Source organism: Helicoverpa armigera, chromosome 5 (assembly GCF_030705265.1).
Source record: "Helicoverpa armigera isolate CAAS_96S chromosome 5, ASM3070526v1, whole genome shotgun sequence".
Taxonomy (NCBI): Eukaryota; Metazoa; Arthropoda; class Insecta; order Lepidoptera; family Noctuidae; genus Helicoverpa; species Helicoverpa armigera.
The window spans coordinates 4,806,965-4,820,957 of NC_087124.1; the positions used below are offsets into that span (position 1 = coordinate 4,806,965).

Below are 13,993 nucleotides of genomic sequence, written 5' to 3' on the forward strand. Positions count from 1 at the left end.
TCATCTTCCGAACCTTCTCCCAACCTTATTGGGGTCGGCTTCCAGTCTAACCAGTGTATTTATAGTTTCATCAGTTTAACCGTCAGTTGCACAAAGCTCCATTAAAATTAAAGCTTCATTAAATCTATTGCTAACACTTTTTATCTTGTTGACAAAGAAAGTCAGCAATAGATTTAAAGAAGCTTTAGTAAAATTCCATGGTTTAAATAGTAGATAGGGGTTTGAGACTGAAATCATTCTTGTAATAAACTTCACTACGTAATTGCAGATTATATTATGCATGATGTGATGGGATAACTAAAGTTGAAATAAAACTATGAAACCGGTTTCATTATTTGTTTATTGAATGAAACAGTTTCGTAGGTACCATTATGTACTAAAAGCTCTTAATAGTAACGTAACCTTACTATTTACAAACGAAGTTTTCACTCGACATTCGAAGTAATCTATTTCTGTTATCAGAAAAGAGGTTTATTCTGAAATGCTAAGTAAATAATTGAAATTGTATTGAAGTGCATGTTAAATAAAATAAGCTTAATCCAACATGAGTAGCATTTTATGTAAAATGTAGATAGAAAACCTGAACACACCTCTGGCCACTTTAAGAAAAGTGGATAAGTTTTTCAATCAACCTTTCAAGTAAAATGCAACCTATGTATTGCGTGTTTGGATTGCCACTGTAGTTAAAAACAAACTATATACAAACACGATTAAACAAACGAAGACATTATCTCAGTATTGAATAACTAAAATGCACATTACAAGTGAACTTAATATTAACAGTCTTAAAATTATCGTTATCGTGAACAATACGGTAGTCTCGAACGCATTGCGATGGACTTTGTACAGCTTTATGATCAGAAACAATACCTGCGACTTGAGCGGCAATCTCTACAATCAAGTAAAAGGCTGCTGCTACTATAAATGATAAAATATATTTCACGAGAAGATATAAAAGAAAAAGTACTTACTACTTTCATAATATGTATAAATAAATTTGAAGATTTATGTTGTTGAGGCAAAGAATTATTTCACTGCAATTTAGCTTGACACTCGTTGCTGTTTTAGCACATTAGGTACTTATAATCATACCTATTTCTTGGCCTAAGACATTCTATACTTTCACTTATTTATAACACGCCTTAACAATGTTCACAGCAAAGTTCCAGTTGTGTTGAATTACATCATATCAAATATCATCATTAGATTCACCGTAGCACTGTTGCTATACACATAATTATAACAAATTTTATCAGAACATACCTACCGTGTATATCCAAAACACTGTAACTCGAGTTACAGTCTTTTGCCTTAATAGCGCTCATTTGATTCCTTCGAGGCAGTTACATATCTCTATAATATTACTTTTTCATTTTAAAGTACATAGAAGGAGATAGGAGCACCTAAAAAACACTGTATTTTAGTTACATTTATGGTTTAGTTTGGCATATCACTGTAATTGAAGTTACAGTGTGTTGGCAAAACATTTTACGCGCGAATAGCCGAAAGCTTTAGATACAGTGTTTTCGATACCCAAACAATCTTGACACGCCGCGCGCGGCGACACTTCTCTGCGCGTAATACTTGCAAGACGCGCGGGGGGTGGAGCGAGGGCTCAACGGTTAGTAGTCAGTCGTGAATCATTGCTTGCTCGGACGCGCGTGTTTTGATCGATGGCGCGTACCTACTTTCGATAGATTTTCGTTTGTGCGTTTAAACGAGTTTATAAATAATAACAATGAGTGGGTATCGAAATAGATTATTAGTGAAATTGTCACAAAGCAATAAACAACATCACAACAACTCATCATGTACCACAATGGCTTCAGAATTAAACAGTGTGTTGAATGAAAAAGAGAATATCACCGGCATTAATAAGGAGCGTCCTGGTATCAATACATCATACGATTGTGGTAGCATTGAATATGATTGTTCCACATATGCATTCGATTCACGTAATATAAGCCCCTTGATACCCCTTAGTGAATCTCAAATAAATGAGTGTATTGCCGACAATCTTGGTGGCGACGTCAACTACGTTGATTTATTACCCGTACCTGCTTCTAGTACCAATCAAGAATTATGCAAGGATTTAAGTAGCCAACCCTGCGCAGAGAGTCCATCATTCCATTCTGATACTGGACCCGTAATTAATGTAGACGCGGCGCCCTCTTCTACTTCCAACGTAGAGTGTCTCGATACGTCAAGTGCTGTATTTCCGTGTGAAACACTAGAAGAAACTTATTCTCCACCAGTCAAAAGATGCCGAGACCCTAACGTTATTTTGGAAAATCAAGCAAAAAAGCATCCCATGAGACCTTCTTGCCAAAACTGCAAAAAAAACTGTTCTGTTAACATCTCTGAATCCAACAGAGAGACCATTCACAGTCAGTTTTGGAGTATGGACAGACAGAGACGACGGGATTACTTATCAAGACAGGTGCATAAAATGTCCACGGCAACCAAAACGGCTGGTCCTACCTCAAGGCGACACAACACTTTGACATGGACTCTTAATGAGTTCAAGGTATGCAAAACATTTTTTTTAAATACCTTAGGATACAGTACCGTAAAATGAGGCTACTTTGCTCCATGAAGGTAAATATGCTCCAAATTTAAAAAAAGATTATTTCGATTAAATCTCTTAATATACGGAGATGTTTAAAAATTTTTGAACGCGTCCGATATATGTTTTATAAGATTGGCAACACTGAATAAGCACTTCCGGTTTTTGACATTTCTTTTCTTCGTTAGCAGCCATTAACAACAGACGAGCGATTCTTAAAAAAAAAAATAGTCTGCAAAATCCACCTTCATCGACGAATATACTCAGATATTTGAGGTAAGGAGAGTTTAATGTAAGTAGGTATGTAATTAGCTAACAATTTCAACTAATATTTAGAAAATATGTGCATTAATTTGGATTTCTAACCTCTTTTACTTTCTTGTGCCTACTTTGCGCCATGTTTGGGGATATTTTGCTCCTGGAGCAAAGTTACAATTGAAATTGCGTTTGAATACTTGCTAATAGTAACTGTCACATAGCTCATACTAAATTCAAATAGTTTTTTTTTATAGGAAAATGCCTCGGAATTATGTAAGGAAAATGCCTAAAAGAAATTATAAAATTATTCACAAGAGGCTCTTCGAGATTGTCTAGCAGCAATAGAAAATAAAGAATTAACGCAAAGGAAGGCTAGTGAAATATATAGGATTCCACGAAGGACTATTATAAACCAAATTAGGCTCTTACGACGCAACGAAACACCAAGGCCGCCTGGAGCACCTACAACATTCACGGAGGAAGAAGAAAAAATTTTCGTATCGTGCATACAAAAATTGAGCGAGCATGGTTTTCCTCTTACAAGTTTCGATTTGCGTATTGTAATACAATCTTATCTGGACAAGATTGGGAGAAGAGTTCCCAAGTTTAAAACAACTGCCCAGGCTTGGAATGGGTGTCGAGTTTTTGAAAAGAAATGCTGAATTGTCACAGCGCCTCGCTGCTAATATAAAGCGCAGTAGAGCTGGCACTGATCGGGAAACTCTTTCAGATTATATTCAAAATTTAGCAGAGGTGTTAAAAGATGTTCCACCAGAAAATATTTGGAATTACGATGAGACGAATTTATGTGATGACCCTGGGCAAAAAGATTTTGACGAGAAGAGGCACCAAATACCCGAAATTATAAGAGATACATCCAAAAGTTCTACATCGATCATGTTTGCTGGAAGTGCTGAAGGAGAATTACTTCCGCCATACGTCGTCTATAAATCTAAGCAGCTATGGAATACTTGGACAGAAAATGGGCCGAAAAATACTCGCTACAATTGTAGTCCTTCCGGATGGTTCGACATGAACATATTCAATGACTGGTTTTTCGCACTTGTACTGCCAAAGCTCAAAAAACAGGAAGGCCCTAAAGTCCTCATAGGCGACAATCTATCGTCACATATTTCGGTAGATGTTCTTAAAGCTTGCAAAGAAAATAACATACGGTTCGTGTGTCTTCCTCCGAACAGCACCCACTTGACGCAACCACTCGATGTCGCCTTCTTTCATCCAATGAAAGTTGCATGGCGGAAAATTCTAACGACATGGAAGCAGTGCGAACAAGGCATACGGGAAAAAACTGTTCAAAAGAGCAGTTTTCCAGTCTTACTTAAAAAACTTCTTGCGGATTTAGAAGAAAATAGAAAAGAAAACTTAAAATCCGGTTTCAGGAAATGTGGGATTTATCCGACCAATGCAAATGCCTTATTAGAGAGATTGCCTAAACCTGTTGATAAGACTGCGGCAGAAAATTCTTTTTTGGAAACACTTCAAGCCAAGAGAGTGGAATGGACTGGAGGCGTTAACCCGAAAAGACGACGAACGAAACTCAACATAGTTCCGGGAAGAAGTGTCACGGAGCTGATAGACAGTTCACTGGCGGACAAAGAAAACGAGGAGCCATGTCTTGAAATGGAAGCCCAGGCCTCGACTTCAGAACCTCGTCGTACAAGAATTCATAGCGACAGTACATATGCCGAGAGTGAAATATCTCTTCATGACTCTTCAAACGATGAAACAATGAATGATATGCTGGAGACAATGTCAGAAGAAGAGACAACCGTAGACAATGCCAGGGAAAGTTCTAAAACAAAAAAATTTAAACCACTCATAAAGGCCGAAGGAGAATATGTAGCTTTCACATACGAAGGGGAAGTCTTCCCAGGCATCATCACGAAAATCAATGATAAAGGACCGTACATATCCTCAATGAAAAGGTCTCTCAAATATTGGAAATGGCCAAAACCAAAGGATGAGATCCAATACACTTGGAATGAAGTTCTTGGATGTATATCTGCACCGAAGAAAATTGGTCGACGTGAATTTTATACTGTTCCTGATCTCGATCAAATTTGGGGGACCTAAGATCTCAATAATTATTAAAAATATGATTGTTCATCCTCATAAGTTTTTAGAAGGTATTTTAGTTCTTTTTTTCGTTTCTAATGTCTAGCGTTAGAAATTCTTATTTTTATGTTATTTCTAAAAGTTTACATGTTTCTAGAGATTTATGTAGCCTTTGGTGGTTTTGATAGTTTATTAGACTTAAGAGAAAATGATTCTAAGACTGATTTATCTGAAAGTACAAATAAAAAATGTTCCTTATGTTGTTTATTTTGAGTTTTATTTCATTCAAACTACATCAGTATGACGAGAAAGACTCAAAAGTTGATGCATCGCTATTTATTTTTGGAGCAATTTAACAGCTGAGGCTGTTAACTTTGTCCCTGTTTCTTAAATGTGCCTGTTTTAGTACAAGTTAAATGTAGGAGCAATGTTTCCGAAAGGGTGGGTAACATTGCTCCACTTTTAAATAAAAAAAAATAAAATAAATAAATTAAATAATTATGTTTGTCATTTTAAATATTGGATCCAGAAGGATCAATGAGTCATGTAAAATTTTCTGAAAAGCCGTATCAAAGAGGTATTTTGCGTGAGTAACACATATTAAATTTTGGAGCAAAAACCGGAGCAAAGTAACCTCATTTTACGGTAACGATGAAGCAGTCCAGGCTGTTCTAAAACAAAATCACTTGAGTGGAAATAAAAATCCTAAAATTAGTGCTGCTCCTGATCCCAGAGGTCGTCACACACCTTATAATGCTTATTCTGCGGAGTACGAAGACGAAATGAAGAATTTTATATTAAAGTATAATCCTATGCCATCACACTATAATATAAAACATGCGCCTAACAGAAAATATCTGCCAGTAGGCGTGAATTTTACATCCATATACAAAGAATTTCAAATATACTGTCAAGAGAAAAACCTGAAAGTTTGTAGTTGGGCACATTTTCACCAGATGATCAAACAGCTCAATCTTTCTACAGCAGAGCCAGCTCAAGATATTTGTACAAAATGTAGAAACCACGAGGTAAAACATAAAGCATTACCTCTACCGTGTAATTGTACTGACTGTATAGATATAGGCAAACATTTAGAAAACAAAAGAGATTCAAGAAGAGATTTGAAAGCAATAGAAGAAAAGTGTGAAAATTCAGAAGGACGAGACGTGCTGTATACTGTAGATATGCAAAAAGCTATTTGTATGCCACTGTTAACTACAAAAGAATACTTTTTTTCAAGAAAACTCGTACTTTTCAATGAATCATTTGTGCCTCCGGGAAAAAACAAACAGGCTGTCTGTGCCGTTTGGCATGAGGGAGAAAGTGGTAGAAAAGCTCACAATGTTGCTTCTACGTACACCCATTTTCTTAGAAAATATTGCAGAGACCTGAAGTCCGTAACATTTTTCTTGGATAATTGTAATGCACAAAATAAAAATAAGATACTATTGTCTGCTTTGATAAGAGTTATTAATGATAAAATGACAAATATAGACAAAATTACTCTGGAATACTTTGAACCAGGACACACCTTTATGGCCGCTGATGCTGTACACGCCGCAATCACAAAAATTGAAATCTAAGGGACAAGTCTACGATATAGATGATTTTATATGTACAATTAAAAGTTCACGAAAAAACATGCAAGTCGACTTATTAGGTCACCAAAATATGATAATGTTTAGTAATGATTCCAAAGTAGCATTTCCCAAAGAATATAACATACATAACCTTAAAGTAATCGAATTTAGAAGAAATAATGTAACAATATTTGTTAAGAATGATTACAATGCTGAATTTAAAGAGATATTTTTTTTGAAAAAGAAAATAGAAATAATATTGCGGGCAAAAATATCAAACGGAGTAAATGATCTTTTGGAAGACATACCTAAGGAGAGTCAACCCAGAGGTATTAGCGAGATTAAAAAAGAGTTATTAGACTTGTGCAAGTCAATACCTCAAACAAGAACATTTTTATGAAAATCTTGTTGTCTCGGAATCACCCGATCTTGACGAACACATTGATACTGATTTAATATAACTTCTAAGTAATTTACAGACTGATTACTAATAAAAACTTGATCTCATTATTGAATTTTTGTATTTAATTTGCATTTTTTTTTAGTTTTGTTATGTTAATTTTAATTTTACTGCAACGGTTATTCTACCTAAGAAATAAGTAAGAATTAAGAAATAATAATTGATGTTTGGAGAAGTCTAAGTTGAGCTTTTGTTATTCAAGTATTTTGATTTTATTTTTGAAATGTTTGATTTTATTTGTAATTTTTCGTTTGATTATAATGTAAGATTTGATTCATTTTATTATAACAAATAAATAATTTTAATGTAAATTCTGTTTTATTATTTTTGACATAAGTGGACCCAAACAAAATTTAACACCCTATAACACTTTGTAACTGTAAGTATTTAAAATTGTCAATGTAAATTCATTCGGACATCCTCATAAATACTTATTATTGTTAAGGTAATACACTGTATTTGAAAATACAGTGTTTTTGTATGATCCATTGGCTCTGTTCTCATAAAACCAATACACTGTAACTAAATATACAGTGTTCTGCTCAAACAATCGGATAAATAAATCTTAGTTTTATTGGGGCAATACACGTTTACTTAGTTAAGTCTTATTGTATGGATCGTATGGTTGTAAAATTAAGATGGTTAGATTAGACGTAAAAATGCCTATAATTTGGTACCTATTACTATATACTTTATTTTTAATATATTAAGAAAACAAACCAAAAATCAAAAAAAGTTTTAATAGCCCTTTACACGAAAAAGGTACTTTTGAGATACAGTGTTTTGGATTTACACGTCAGATACTATCATTCAATTTACACTATTTACATAAAAAGAGGTTTGAAGGACTTCCTTTACATCCTACTTAGAGCTAAATAAATATGCTCATAAGAGTTTTTTCGTGAAGAGACAACATAAAGGAGGGTAATATACTGAGTTAAAACATGCTGTTTACAATCAGCATCACCATTATTTGACAGTCTAATATAACTAATCAGAAAATATATTTTAATAGCCCTAATTTACGCCAATGCCATGAAATGAACGGCAATTTCACTTCAAATATTATAATATCTTGACTATTCAATTAAAAAGGGACTCAAGAGAGACTAGCTCAAAAATCATAATAAAAATAGGTTCTATTGGGTTACGACATTCTCGTACAATCACAATTTAATTTAGAAATTAAAATCTAGCCAAAGACTAATAAAACGGCTGCCTAGCGCATACTTTGAAGTTTTTCAGTGAAACAAAACTATAGAAAATACTGTTATAAAAGAACATAGATATTTTGCAGCCTATATCATGTATCGGACTACAAGTTTTTAAAATTTCCACATACTACAAAGCGCAACTGCTAAAAAGTTTACTTACTAGAATATTGCGATTATTGAATATTTCACATCATACAATTCATGCCACATTACACAAGTAGAAACTATTTGTATGCGCTAGCTTAGACCTGTGAAATTAATATGTAAACTATGTACATTTAACTTCTAATAGAAGACCGGCAGTTTATGTTCATCACGGCCAACGCAAAACAACACGCGGCTTGCTTATCACTCGTTTAGAATATTGTATACTTAGGATAACGTCTGTTTAGAATTAGTTCCCATAAGTTAAAGGCATAATAACTACGCGATCACCATGTTTTGTACAAACAGATTACTTTGAGTAAATTATTGCTAGCGACCAAGACCGACACTACATTTGTCTTGAGAGTTAACCAACAACATCATTTTCGTACCAACAATATTTGAAAACTATGCATGCATGCTTTTTAATTTGTACGATTCGAATTACTTATATTCAGTTTATTTCAGAAGGCATGAGCTGTAACTCTGGACACAGGAAGAGTAGGACGCAAGAGTATTAATATTGTTAGGACCTCGCGCAGACAGTTACCTTTCTTAGTAATGTTTTTTATAGGAGCGAAAGACCCCGCAATATTTTTTTCTTGTTAAATCCGTCACTGCGTTTACCTCCGCAAGGGTGTTCGTGGCAGTAATGGTGTCACCAGTGAGTGTCAGTTTCCTTGTTGGCCGAGTAGCGAGGTGGTTGGTGCCTGGTGTTGTCCCGCGCGAGGCCCTGCAGGTCTCACGTGTAGTACTGTATGGTGTGAGTGCGGCGCGCGGGGTTCACGATGGAGGAGTTCGTGGTGGAGCCCACGATGAGGTACCCGCCGGACGATGACACAACCTTCTTGTTTGCGTTCTCTTCGTTATTCATTATCTGCGGAAAGGTGATGGTGATTAGCCTTTAACAATTTTATCTATGGTAAGACTGACTTATGACTTTCTGGCTTCTGACTAGCTGTTACAACTGCCAAAGGTGTTCAAATGACCCACAATTTAATTTGATGATTGATAATAAATCAAAAGAATATATAGATAAACGATACTAACTTGTTTGTTGATGATGATGGGCATCTGTCCGGTGGATGGCGGTTTGTACGTGCCGACGCATTTCATTGTCTGGTTGCCGCTCGTGTCTTCTACCATGCTCACTGTAATAACAATTAGAATATTATTTACTATCATTTTGATAATTTAATTCTAGTAACCTAAATAAATTCAAAATTAGAATCAAGAATGTAAAACCACGGGTAACAGTCTCAGATCCCACTGAATAAGATATAATTTTAGCCTTATTTACCAAGTAATTATATTGAATTTAAAGTATAAAAAATGTACATACACATACCAATAATAGAAGCTTTCTGCGAGCTATGTGGGTCTTGGCTGCAGCCGCGCGAGGCCAGCTTGCCGCCGACCGTGAGGGTCGGCGCGGCGGAACTTTTCTGTAACACCAATACACCCCAACTGTGTAATAAATATGTGCGCCTTCTGTATACACCGGTTAGTATGCTAAACTACTGACTTTAATGTGTTATAGTTCAAGCAAGCGTCATGCAAAGTATTATAAGGAAAGCCTGGGAAGTTCTAGAAAGTTCCGAAGTTGGTTACTTGTGACCTTAATGCCTGTAGCACACCTTGAAGAGAATTTCGCTGTGAGTTGCGGCGAAACAGCGAAATTCCCTGCTCTAACGTACAAAACTGACTATGACGTTTCGATTTCGCTTTTGCTTAGGCGCCGTCTACATCTCCGCTATGGCGGACAACTGGCGGACAACGGGCGGAGATGTAGACGGCGCCTAAGCAAATGAGCGAAATCATGTTAGAAAGAGACAACGTCATAGTCAGTTTTGTACGTTAGAGCATGGAATTTCGCTATTGTTTCGCCGCCCAACAACTCACAACTCACAGCGAAACTATGGCGGTTTCGCCCTTTGGGTTTCGCAGCGGAGGTGTGCTACAGGCATAAGTCAGTCAAAATGAACGAACAAAACCGGTCACATCATATAATGTTCACTCAAGTTATTAGGTATTTCGTGCATGTGCATGTGTGTTTGGGATATCTGCAAAGTCATTGGTAAATGGGAACCAACTTCGGTGCAGCAATGCTATTATAATAATAATATTTTTTTTTGTTATAAAGCAATGTGAAGAACAAGTTACAAGGATTTACAAGGGTTACAAGGGAAGGTTACAATGGAAGCACGCTACAAAATTCTATGAAACTCACTGGCATCTCAGGTTGAGGTTGTAGCCTATTTTCAGGAGATTTCGGAGGTTCACCGTTGTTACTGTCCTGTAAATAGAAATAGGCTTAACATTAATATATTTTTAAGATTATTAATATTTTAGAGAATCTAGATAGTTTACGGGATCGGTTTCTTTCTCTGAATAAATAACCAAAACAGTAAGTTCCTTAAATCAAACCACATATCCTAGTAAAAGTTTATGCAGAAATGCTGACTCAGGAGTGTTCTTTGTTTTCGCGAATAATTTATAATGTAAGAGTTTTGTTTACAGATTCCCATAGCCGACGATGAGTGGCCAAATCTGTGCGACACTCTTAGATCCAGCGTTTGAAGATATTTCTTGAAGATTCGTGCCGAAAATAATGGCGCCTAGGAACCTCGCGTGAGTCGCTGCAAAAGGGGCTGCATGTACGTACCCATGCTCGAAAGTTATTTACGAGCCGACATCAAGTTTGGCGGCTAATTGTAACGTTACCTGTGACCGCTGTTGGCACAGACTGTAGTGCTGCGACCAGTGCGCCCGCTGGCACGGGTAGTCGCAGTACGACGTGTTCCAGCAGCAGTAGAACTGAGCCTCCTGACTGCAGTTTGCGCACCTGCAATGTATATTACTACTTAGTGACTGTTTCAAATCATCATCATCCTCCGAGCCTTTTTCCCAAACTATGTTGGGGTCGGCTTCCAGTCTAACCGGATTCAGCTGAGTACCAGTGCTTTACAAGAAGCGACTGCCTATCTGACCTCCTCAACCCAGTTACCCGGGCAACCGGGACTGTTTCAAATATGCACACAATTATTATGTTTTAACAAGGCTTCTATAAATTCAGGTGTCTTTTTTATTAGCCGTTTCAGTCGAAGCACTGGGTTAAAACCTATATCTTATTCTTCCATCGTCAGAAACTAAAAATAAGCCATCAAATTGCCGCCCCTGGCTCAAATTAGCGATTTAATCAAGTGTCTGTTTATGGCATAGTTTTCGTTAAAGTTACATGGAGTAATTTACAGTAAAAGTAATAAAAGGGATGAAGGTTCAATATTTTCAACCACTCATCACTGGATATGTTTATTTTGAAAACTTATTTAATTTAAAAATAAATACTGACCACTGCTTGGACTTGGCGAGCTTGACGGCGGCCTCGAGCTCGACCTGCGCGGCCCGCCTCGCCTCGCTGACGGCGCGCTGCTTCTCCTTCTCGAACGACGCGCGCATCTCCGCCAGCGTTAGCTCTGGAAACCAATTCAATTTTATTTATAGGATTTATTATTTTTAATTTATTGGGGTGTAGGTTGTTCTTACTGTGCAAAAGGTGTTCGCATAAATAAATACAGGCGCATTTTTTTTATTTATATCGTCAGTGATAAGGCTCAAGGATCGGACACAATATATAGTAGTTATAGTGGCCATCACGTCGTAAATCGGTGTTCTGACTGTTAGCCGAGCCGACTGTTCTCTCCATGAAGATGAGCCAGTTGCGCAACTTAAAGTGCACAAACATTTGAGAGGACTACTCTATTTCTTCACTCTCATAGCCCAATGGGACAGCAATCCGACACGACCGGAGAGAGATCGGGCGCAGGACCAACACACCGATCTCGATTACCCGATGCACGAGTGAATAAATCATAACAAAATAGAATAACACGACTCGAAGTTTCTAGTAGTTGCAAGTACTATAAAAAAGTAACTTAACCTACCTATAATTACATTACTACATTAAAATTTAATGTAGTAATGTAATTATAGGTAGGTTTAATTACAGCTGGCAAAAACGTTCAAAATTTTCAAATGTTCTACAATGTTGTCATACCATGATTATGTTTGACCTCGACGATCTCCTGCTTGTGCTGCCACTGCGCCTGTTCGAGCTGTAGCCGCAGCGACGTCAGCTGCGACGCCGGCTCCTCTAGCTTCTCTATTGAGTCCTCTATTAGTGTGCGGAAGAAATCTGTCATCTGGAAGTTTATTTAAAGACGTTTTAATTCCCATAATTAAGTTATGATTTCATGAGAAATATTGGTTGATTTCTGGGAATGGATTACAAACTCAGATAAACACATTACCAATGTGATAACTAATTTTAATTACTGTGGTATGTAGTGTAGTAAACAATGACAAAATTATCTAGTCTAGTCTATATGTTGAGCGTGAGCGTGAGCCACTTTATAATCGTACGTTTTATTGGCGATATTTTAGAAGTATTACAAAATCTTCAGGGCCTGCCTGTTTCTGACTGTATAAGAAATATGTTACCTTAACAGCATTTTGGTTGAGCTTAGCGGTGACGGGTCCGGCGGTGGAGGGCGTGGGCATGCTGCCGATCGGCGTGCTCACGTCCAGCGGGTTCAGCAGGAACTGCGCCGGCCTCTGCTGCAGTCGCGGCGGCTGGGGGAATTTCATGTGGATTAACTTGGTGTATAATAAATATAGCATATAATATATACAATCCTTTCGTTAGAGAATTCCTTACAATATAAAATATTTGAGACTAAGTTTTTTTAAGCATGGATGATGAACCTATCGTCGCGTCTGCAACTATCCTACGTATGCCGCTACAATCTAATCTAACGCTTTCAATCTACCGATTATCACGGCTATGTTCTGTACGATGTTGTAAACCCTGTAGAAGACATCGCAAAACTACACTTTACTCTGATTGCTGTTAAAATCTCAATAAATTATATCATTCTGTACCTCTCCCAGCGTATTCTCAGTAGGCCTGGTATACACGGAGATGGGAGGTGTAGGTCCAGCCTGCGTGACGGGTAGTATGGCGCCGGTCGATGACGTCAGTGCGGCCGCGCCGCTTCGCTCTGCCACGCCATTTAACATCGGAGGAGATGCTCCACTCTGTAGAAAAGTAGAAACTTTTTTAAAAACTAGAACACTTACATAGATTTAATTTAATTTCATGTGTTACATACACATCTATGTAAACGGGTTTTATTTAAAAGTTTTAAATCAACATCAGGAACTTCATTGTCCGGTCAAACGCTTATCGATAGCGTTTCTCCCAAAAAAAATAATAACTGGGCGCACCAAATAATAATTCAATTTTTGAAGCAGTAGTGCCAAATTTCAAGACTAAAAACTGTTCAAGTATGGTCCTCATCAATCTGAATGGTAGTTTGCAATATAATTTATTTCAGAGCACATATACACCTACGCAACTCCGCCTCAATATTGACTCGCCAAGATTATCACAAAGTATACTCACATCGATAGCCCCAACAGACATGACAGGCTGGAAGCTGAACATCCACTGTCCATTGACGGACGTCATCAGCGGCACGGTATGGACGGTGGGCACGGTGGCCACACTCGTGCTGGACGCCGTCGTGCATGTCGTCGCTGCCGTGGAGACTGCTTGCATTAGTGGTGTTGTTACTGTGTTCACTAGGCTATTGTTGTTGCCTGAAAAAAAGGAGGTTGTTGAAGAGTATTGTGA

The 13,993-nt window shown here is 37.3% G+C and overlaps 2 protein-coding genes across 11 annotated transcripts in view; one reads left to right on the plus strand and one right to left on the minus strand.

The window, feature by feature from the left end:
• Positions 1 to 13,993, minus strand: part of LOC110370634 (MYND-type zinc finger-containing chromatin reader ZMYND8) — a 64,657-nt gene that overhangs the window by 38,512 nt on the left and 12,152 nt on the right. For 4 of the 10 annotated variants that reach the window (XM_064034664.1, XM_064034668.1, XM_064034669.1 and 1 more), the window contains 11 exons: positions 13,763 to 13,959; positions 13,240 to 13,395; positions 12,799 to 12,930; positions 12,356 to 12,500; positions 11,651 to 11,774; positions 11,023 to 11,143; positions 10,526 to 10,594; positions 9,641 to 9,749; positions 9,349 to 9,449; positions 7,745 to 9,175; positions 323 to 1,263 (listed from right to left, as the gene is read on the minus strand). In XM_064034664.1, the coding sequence (XP_063890734.1) occupies positions 9,041 to 9,175; positions 9,349 to 9,449; positions 9,641 to 9,749; positions 10,526 to 10,594; positions 11,023 to 11,143; positions 11,651 to 11,774; positions 12,356 to 12,500; positions 12,799 to 12,930; positions 13,240 to 13,395; positions 13,763 to 13,959 (1,289 nt within the window). In that variant the 3' untranslated portion in view covers positions 323 to 1,263; positions 7,745 to 9,040. Of the gene's footprint in view, positions 1 to 322; positions 1,264 to 7,744; positions 9,176 to 9,348; positions 9,450 to 9,640; positions 9,766 to 10,525; positions 10,595 to 11,022; positions 11,144 to 11,650; positions 11,775 to 12,355; positions 12,501 to 12,798; positions 12,931 to 13,239; positions 13,396 to 13,762; positions 13,960 to 13,993 lie in introns of those variants that run through there. The other 6 variants (XM_064034667.1, XM_064034666.1, XM_064034665.1 and 3 more) reach the window with 6 other exon arrangements.
• On the plus strand, positions 3,455 to 4,918 carry LOC126056394 (uncharacterized). Its single transcript, XM_064034985.1, has one exon. It carries the CDS (start codon positions 3,455 to 3,457, stop codon positions 4,916 to 4,918), a length of 1,464 nt encoding a protein of 487 aa, XP_063891055.1.

Coding starts and splice junctions, on each gene's coding strand:
- LOC126056394 (XM_064034985.1), top strand. CDS start 3,455: ATGGGTGTCGAGTTTTTGAAAAGAAATGCTGAATTGTCACAGCGCCTC.